The following is an 8953-nucleotide window of genomic DNA, read 5'->3' as shown; positions in this document are numbered from 1 at the left end:
GAGTTAAATTCCACTGCAGTTTTAGAAGGTATGTCTCCAGGTCGTGTGGACATTTGCAAAATAAGATTTAATCATAGTAAGACACAGTTTCCCAATGATTTCATTAGCAGGCTTCTCTCTCGCCATCCACCTTGACACTTCTTGTGTCTATCTTCATCACAAGATAGATATGAAGTGTTTAGCACAGTGTGCCAGTAGCCCAAGAGTCCTTATTAGTCTATTAAGGACAGTGTGTGTCAGGAAGGCAAAGGACAACTCCTGTATTTATAGCTCTGAGTCATAAGCTGGAATGGTGTAAGTGTATCTGTCCATCAGCATGCTTACTCACTTAAGAGTGTGTACAATCAGCCGTGAAACTTGGAACTGTCAATTGTCAAAAGTGAGTCAATAATCTTAATTACATGTGTAACTCCTTCGAATGTGGGATGCAATTGTAATGTGTCTTTATGTTTTTGTTTTGTATGTTAACCTAACCAACAAAAACACCTAAGATGTGATCCCTCATCTTCAAATTAGTTTGTAAAAAAATGTATAATCATTGTACAACACTGCCAAAAATGTTCAGCATTTTTAAATGGTTCAAGTATGCTAAAGGCAAGAGAAACATGTTTTCGATTATATCACATTGTAAAGTTGAGTTGTATAGATCAACTACAATTGCACAACCTTAAAAACGTATTAATTAATATAATATAATATTATGTCTGTTATTATGTCTGTTTGGGGAACATATGTCTACAGTCAGGTTTATAGATCTGTATGGCTTAGAGTATAAGTCATGGTTGTAATATGATGAGTTTATGATGTGGCAATGTAATCGCATGACCGCATCCCAACTACATAAGCCAGGAGGAACACAAACTTGGAGGTGATAATCTTCCACAAGATTCAGTTGCATAATTTCATATTAAAATTGCCCCCCTGCTGTGCAGTACACTTAAAGAAGGATCTGTGTAAACATTATCATACACACCATAATTCAGTACATCGGTATCCCTGCATGCACAACTCCATGGCTGACGGTTGGTAGAAGGAGTTTCTAGATAGAGCAGTTTCAAATCTATACAGATAATGAAGTCGTGTTACGTATAATGAATAAATGAAGATATCTTTGATATTATGGGTAGGGTCCAGTATTGTCTCCAGTAATATATTTTTTTTGTAAACTGTATTGACTTAGCTGAACATAACACTTTTTTGTTACCCAACTGTCCCATCGGTTCCTCTGACATTGTTTCTGCACTCATTTTTATTCCAGTTTGAATTGTTTGGCATGCAACTAGCTTGGATATCAAACTTAGTTGCACGCCATATGGTTTGATTTACAATTGAAGAGCGTGTTTGTGCTCAATGTGACATTTATTTAGGGTCACATTTCCGGGCAGTTCTTTCCAGCCGCAGATGTAACTGAACCATCCTGGGGAGGGGGAACAGTGGGCCAACAGGTGCGGAGTATGGTAAAACGTCAGGCTCAACTTACCCTTCTGACACTGACCGGCGTGTTCAGTACAACTTAGGTGGAGCGACATCTACAGCATCAGCCACTGCTGGTGATGGACAATACACAATGATCAACACACAGGCAAAAAACATGAGCAATGTTGGTTTTCAGAGAGATTTCTATGGGCATGATATGCTGGGGCAACAAGCTGGGTTTAGTGTCAATGACCAGAAGGTGAATGTTTATAACTCCAAGGAGCAATGGAAGGGCCCGGCTAACTTGAGTCACACTGGAAAGGTGGATATTGTTCCTAATGCCGCCAACATGTGGACAGCAGCCAGCCAATTTGGTCCAGAACAGAACTGTATAACCCAGAGCCCACCCACAATCACATCTTTCTTCAAGTGGTACACAGGGATTTGGGGGCTACCAACCCCTGCATGGAAGTGATGAAACCCTATCTTCAGGTACCAGGACACTTCAGCCTTACCAAGTCAATGATTACCATGCCGTCACACCCACTCAACTGCCACACCAGTGTAGCATCTGTGACAAGAAGGTCTACAACCTCAAGGTGAGTGGACCCATCATACTTGAAGCACACTGATGTATATACTGTGTTTACGCCTCAGTGTATTTATACATCTTACATCTATATACCTTTACTTGTATATTTGTATAGTGCATTTATTTTGTACAGACTGCTGATAGATCTGTCAGTGATGTAGTGGGCGTTAGATGCAGGGGTATGCTGTACCCCCACTTATTTGAAGCATGATTTTTTTTTAATAGTCTTATAAATACAAAATAATTGCCAGTGTTATCAGTTGCAAGTGTGTATTTGTTGTAATAATGACGAAAACATAATAGGCATATTTCACAGTAATTATAATAAAAAATGTAAACGATTTCCTTAAAAAATGATGATTCCTCATCACGCTCGTGACCCCNTACAAAAAGAAAGAGGCTAGCGGCACCGAGGCTACAAGTGAAGCTGCTACTAGTACGTCATCAGAAGAGCCGCCTAAAGATGTGGATAATGCTAGCACTAACGTCAACGTTAGCTATGCGAGCAACGTTCAAGCTCACCTTTCCCAGAGGTATGGACGGAGGAGATGTTGCGGAGGAAACAAGAGGCATACCCGTGGATAGACTACAAAGCTGGGAAACTGGGCTGCAAAGTTTGTTCATCCATTTCGGATGTATCAGTCTTCAAAACGCAAGGTGTGTGTGTGTGTGTGTGTGTGTGTGTGTGTGTGTGTGTGTGTGTGTGTGTGTGTGTGTGTGTGTGTGTGTGTGTGTGTGTGTGTGTGTGTGTGTGTGTGTAGGTCTGCACTGTGCACACACAGAATTGTTATTATTTGTCCCGCATCCCACAAATTGAGACTATGTCCCGCATTTGAGTGACAGTTGCGCAGAAAGGCCGGATCAGTTCGCTGACGGCCGGTACCACCCTTTATTATTATATTGTCTAAACGGCATCATGTAATTTGCGCTGACAGGCGACACAGAGGTCCACACACAGTGTACCCCCCCCCTGTTGACAGTTCACGAGCGCTTCCATACATTGTGTCTCCGTCCACCCCCCCTCTGCTTGTAATGAAATGTATGTAATGACAATAAAGTAATCTAATCTAATCTAATCTAATCTAATCAATAGACATGTCAATGCTTGGACGTAAATGAATGAGGATTTGGTTGATTTGTAAACATAACTGTACATGGTAAATGTCCTTTGAAAGAAACTAGCATTTCAGCCTGAACATATCTAATATACCACAGCTAAATGGTTGATTAGAGGGGCAGCTACTAAGTAAGTAAATCCAAGATGTTGTCTCTATAATTACAATACAATTCAGCTTTATTTGTAAAGCACTTTTAAACCTCCAGACCAAAATGCTGTACAGAGAAATAATTAAACAAATAAAATACAATAACCAATACAACAGGGTAGAGCCACCATCGTAGCGAGCTTCCAGTTTGTCCAAGCTTTCTGAGACTTTGTTTATATGGTGTGTGTGCGTGTATGTTTTAGGACTGGGACCAGCACGTGAAGGGAAAACTACACCTACAGAACCGAACCTTGTACGCAAATGAAAGGTGCGTCTTTGGTTGTAATTGCAAAATGTTGGTTTTACTCCTGATTGGCAACGTAAAATAATCTTAAAGCAAATGACTTCACTTTTTTTTTTTTCGTCAAGATAATAATACGTGAACATGTTTTTAATTGTTATCCATGGCCATGTTTTTTTCATTTCCCCCCTTGCTCGTGTTTAAATGTGTTTGTTATAGCAAGTGTTGAAAGGATTTTATCTTGCTTTTCCTTGATCTATATGTAGCAGTCTTAATCTTTCTATGAATATGAGCTCTGTCATAAGATATGAGTGCGCAAGGCAGGGGAGAGGCAGCTAAAATCAGCCTTCTCTGATTGTTGCAGCTCCGCAGTGGTATCAGCTGGAGCTGTTCACTACTCTGTCGGTAGGCCTTCTGATGGCGGTCTGAATGCTGGAGGGACGAACTCAATGGTTTACTCCTCTGCAAGTCAAGGTAGGATAAAATATTTGTTACCACATGTTTCTCTTTTTGTTCTCAGTGTTAGTGATGTTTTTCTGTTTGCAAAAACACGTGAGTGATAGGTGGTCAGGGAGTATTTCTAGAGTTATGTGAGGCGGCATGTTTTTATTACTTGACACAGTGTATTTTCGCACATTGATGTATGCTGTTAGAGTATCCAAAATATGGTGCACAGCAACACTAAGCCAAATCTTAATATGCTTTTGAGGGCAACTGCCTTTTGGTTTAAGACAAACTACCTATAGTTGGCTGCAAACAGCTTGAAGAGATGCCTAACTTTTTGAGAAGCCTTTAGTTAGTGTTTGTGTCTTCACTCAGATAACCTATAGTTACTGGTACAAATGTAACTTTATGTTTATTCTTGTTTCAGTTAAGAATGTAGTGTTTGGAAACAAGGAGAACAATCCCATTATACTATTTTACATATCCAGCAGCATGGGCCATATCATTAAAATGACAGTACATTCAACTAGTTTTAGGGTTAAATGCAAATTATGTCTATAGAATATGAATAATAATCTTAATATTTGTTTGTATGAGAAAGACATACCTCTAACCCATTTCATAAGGAACTGTACACTGTAAAGACCAACAATACCAAAGACATTGTCTTTATCGTCCATCTAGTAAAGCAAATATTCTTGGATGTCAGTTGTTAGCTTTTTGGCATGTTTTGAGTTCTGTTATTCCAACCTAGTGCTTTCTAGTTCCTTAATAGTACAAATTGAACAACTAGAAAGCAACTATGTCTAATAATGATTTCAAATTATACACTTTGTGGGTAATATTTATAAAATGGAGCTTTGAAGTCAACAAATGTAACTTTATCGAGCACTTGATGACTGATGCAGACAATTTTGAATTTAATGGTTTCCACAGATGTATCCACTGGAGCTAATGCATCATACTTGCCTGCTGCAGCCATGAAGACTTATCCCACGTCAGACACGGGATTTTCCTCGCATCAGCCAGAGTCAAAGGTCAGACAAACTATGTTATTTTTGCAGGATTATTAGAGTTTGCCCTAGACATATAAATCAAATGTTGTGACAGGAAAAAATAAGGAACAGCTGTAATCCTCCAACACGAATCCAGCCACATCCAATTATATCATGTTTCATGGAAATGTTCAAAATGATTAAAGATTAATATTTCACTTAAAAGTAATGACTACGTTTATAACACATCATGGAGGGAAGGGGGGTTGTACCGAGTAATACTATATGTTACTATCTCTTCATCGCTGATTACGATTACGCTCTTCCATGTTTTTTAAAATACTTTAAATGGTGTATAAGGTGTGTGATGAATGAAACCAGAAGGTTTTTGCTTAATGAATTGACACAGATCCTCTTGTTGACAACTGCTGGGGCGACAGAGGCTTTGTCTGGGCTTGACAACTCTATAGCCTGCTAAAGTGTGTCATTAAAATGGTGGCTGGAAACTATGTATGGAAATGTACGATTATCTAGCCCATGATATATTACATAATATGAAATAAAAGCTTACTTTAGAGGAAGATATGGTATCGCCTCAACTTGACTTTGGCTTATAATAAATATCAGTATTTCTCAGAGTTTATATAGCAGCACTTGATGCGCTACACTCAGTTTTCCTGGCCAAAAGTGTTGGCTCTCGACTGGGGTTGAAAACCTGCAGCTGTTCATAGACAACCATCAGAAAGGCAAGTCTCTTGGAAAGCACAGTGCAGATAATAAGCGAGGTGAAAATGAGCTCTGTCAGAGGGGATTCGTGTTATATTTAACAGAGATACACAGTGTAGTCAATGTACATTATGGTTTATATAGCAACCCCTTACAAAAGTCATTCCATTTTTAATAAAGTCACAGTATAAACAATTTGGGCAATTTTAATGTTGCATTACAAATAATTCAAATTAATTAATATTTCATAACATTTTCAAATGATTTCCAGTGTATATTTCAACCTGATGTATATGGTGTCTTTGGACACATTTTGGGATTTTCTCAGAAATCTAAAAGGCATACAAATATTGTACATACATATCACATGCATTTGTACATATGACATAAGAAACTAAAATAAAAAGATAGTAGTTTATAGTAAAATATTATTATAGTAAAGACAATTATTAAAATACTCAGGCACTAAGGGATATCTGAGAATACGGAATTGCATTTTGTTAAACAACATCTCTTCCACTGTCAAACCCCCTCTTCAGTTCCCACAAACGTGCATGACTTTTTTTTTTCAGCCATTTGTTCTTCTCTTCATTATCCGGGGAGCCAATTTAAAAGGAGCCTAACATCAGTAGTGTGAAAGTCATATGCCTCAAAGGTTGGTTAATAACAATGGGTTTTTATTGTATGAGTGGGGAAATATGTGAAGGCTGTGCTACATGAGCTAATGTTGGTTGCTATAAACACACACCTGTCGAAGCAGAACAGGTGGGGATTTACTGGCTTTAAACCCTGTGGTGAACTCAGAGCACAAATGCACACACACAACCACATGCAGTTTTAATTTGTGAAGTTTTGTTTAGAGGTTTAATACGTGTATGTTTGGATATTCAAAACTTAAGACTCCAAACTTTTAATTGAAAATAATCAATAGGTTATCTGTGATCTAACGATACTACCAGAGTCTACATCCTGTACAGAAAAGCTTGCCCATACAAACATACCAGATGCACAACAGCCCACGACTGGAGTTTCCAGCATCCCACCTTGAAATAACACAGTAGCTTTACGTGATAAGGGAACTCAAGCTGAGATAAACAAGGGATTAGAGCTAAATGATGTGAGGAGCACAGACCTTAAGACCCATGGGTCACACCCCCAGGCAGCGGTGTAACATTTCAGACTGGTGAGAGACTAGTAAAGCGATCTGAGGGATTGGCGTGCGAGCAGCTCACACAGGAACGTGGGGAGAAACTGTGAAACCAGACTGACTATCTCCCTGGATCCTCCAACATGGATCTTCCTTTGTACAAATAAACAAACATGTCTTTATTAGAGATTCCATCTAATGTCAGTCAACACGCTCTCAGTGTAAGGAGTAAAGCAGTGCAGTGCGATATGGTCGTTATCTTTACACCATTTAGCTCTAGTTCAGTATGTCATGGTGTTGAGAGCTTCACCTCTATTGACTGTAGTGTAAAGTAGATTTCTGCAGAAATACGAACAAGTAAAATACCATGGATTTTTACAATGACAACTCAAATGTAAAAATGTAAATGTGTTATGAAGCTAATTTGTTAAATGAACAAGCTATACTTCACTCAATGTTAAAGTAGAAACAGAAAACCTTTCAACTCAGTCCAAATGTATCACAATGGCACTGAAATGCTTAATGTTGATGAATTACGGGTCGGATCCTGTTAGTTTATAATGACTATTTTCTGTGGGTCGGGCGGTGCAGATTGGCTCTCATTACGCTGGTTTCTCCATTCTTACCTACCCTACCTTTAACTTCAGAATTTAAGCTCGATTAAAATATATTTATTGTAGAGCTGACTTGGCAAATTGGCCTCAGTATGACTGACTATGTTTACTCTTATTTATTTATATCTGTAGCAGTGTTCTTTAATGTTTTGGGGAATTTTAGTTTATAACCTGTTTTGTATGTGTGAATTAAGGCCTAAAGATGTGACATTGTTTTGATAAGGTGTTTCAACCAAAATTGTCATTACTTTTATTTATTTAATGTTAAAAGTCTATACTGCAATTTAAACCATTTATAGTCCCCTGCAGAGTGTGTAGTGTCTCCTTGAGAGTAGGCAGTGACATGGCATAGCCCTCGGCCTCTGTTAACTGAAACCGCTACCGTTCTACGCATGAGCCTGTGTTCAAACTGTCTGAGCTTTCAGACACAGACGACATTTTACAGGTCAGACATAAGTGAGTGCTGTCAGAGAGCCTTTTATTCTCTCTAATATTCAAAAGACATAAACAGCCTATTTCTGGATGTGTTTATTGAGCCCAACCTGCACTGACCTTTGTGTGTTCTTGGTCGTGGCACAGAGCTGCTAATGGAATTATCACTCATCATCTGAAGCTGCTGATGTCAGCTCGCTGGCCAGAAGCTATTCATTTGTGGCTCAGTAATTCAATTATCTGGCTCATCCAGATCCTCTTTTGATTGGGTCGTATTGGGGTTGATTGGCAATATGGCTTTTCATGATTTATGTAAAAAAAAGAGAACTTTCCAAAATCAAGACTTTCTCAAATGTGTAGTATTGTGTCATGAGCTTAAAGTATTTTTTATTTTAACGTTTTAACGTTTTTATTTCAGTTACAGTTCTATTCGAGAACATATTCAATCTTTTGTCAACTATTTTTTCCATTTCCATTCAGCTGTATCCACAAAGCCGATACAAAGAAAGATAACATTAAAGGAAAGAATACAGATAATACTCCCATGTAAGTGTGTGAATGTGCAGGCCACCGCCGCCAGATACACCTCGATTGGGAAGTTGAGACACTGAAATAGTTCAGAAGGTGTGGTGAAACCAACTTACCGGATCAGCACAGTAATTGCAGGACTCCATCTTTTAAACAAATATTTATGTCTGGATTCTCAGAGAATCTGAACATTTGTTCCATCTGATAGATTTTCCACACCTTTTCAGTCCAACAATTGTATTGTCTGGTTTAAGCCACTTAGCAAAAGCAATATTTGCAAAAGATATTTCCTAGCTGTTACCTCTCTGAAGAACCAGCACCTTACCGTGGTAGAGAGGTTTGTGTGCCCTGATGAACCTGGGGGCTGTGTTGTCTGGAACCTTGTGTTCCTGGTAGGGTCTCCCATGGCAAATTGGTCTCAGGCAAGGGGTCAGACTAAGATTGGTTCAAAAGACCTCATGAAAGACGACACACGAAGTGAGGATACCCGGCCCGGAGGAAGCCCGGGGTCCCCTTCTGGAGCCAGGCCCAGAAGGAGGACTCGTCGGCGAGC

The 8953-nt window shown here is 39.0% G+C and overlaps 1 protein-coding gene across 1 annotated transcript; it reads left to right on the top strand.

Annotated features, from left to right (window-relative positions):
- The first annotated feature begins 1628 nt into the window (after window positions 1-1628).
- Window positions 1629-8483, top strand: LOC104958205 (RNA-binding protein 20-like). Its single transcript, XM_010785930.1, has 6 exons — window positions 1629-1675; window positions 1817-2015; window positions 3477-3541; window positions 3879-3988; window positions 4895-4995; window positions 8439-8483. Exons 1-6 carry the CDS (start codon window positions 1629-1631, stop codon window positions 8481-8483), a joined length of 567 nt encoding a protein of 188 aa, XP_010784232.1.
- Window positions 8484-8953: the final 470 nt, after the last annotated feature.

The sequence above is a fragment of the Notothenia coriiceps genome, unplaced genomic scaffold (assembly GCF_000735185.1).
Source record: "Notothenia coriiceps isolate Sejong01 unplaced genomic scaffold, NC01 NC01_scaffold00028440, whole genome shotgun sequence".
Lineage (NCBI taxonomy): Eukaryota > Metazoa > Chordata > Actinopteri > Perciformes > Nototheniidae > Notothenia > Notothenia coriiceps.
This window is presented reverse-complemented; position numbering and strand designations above follow the sequence as displayed.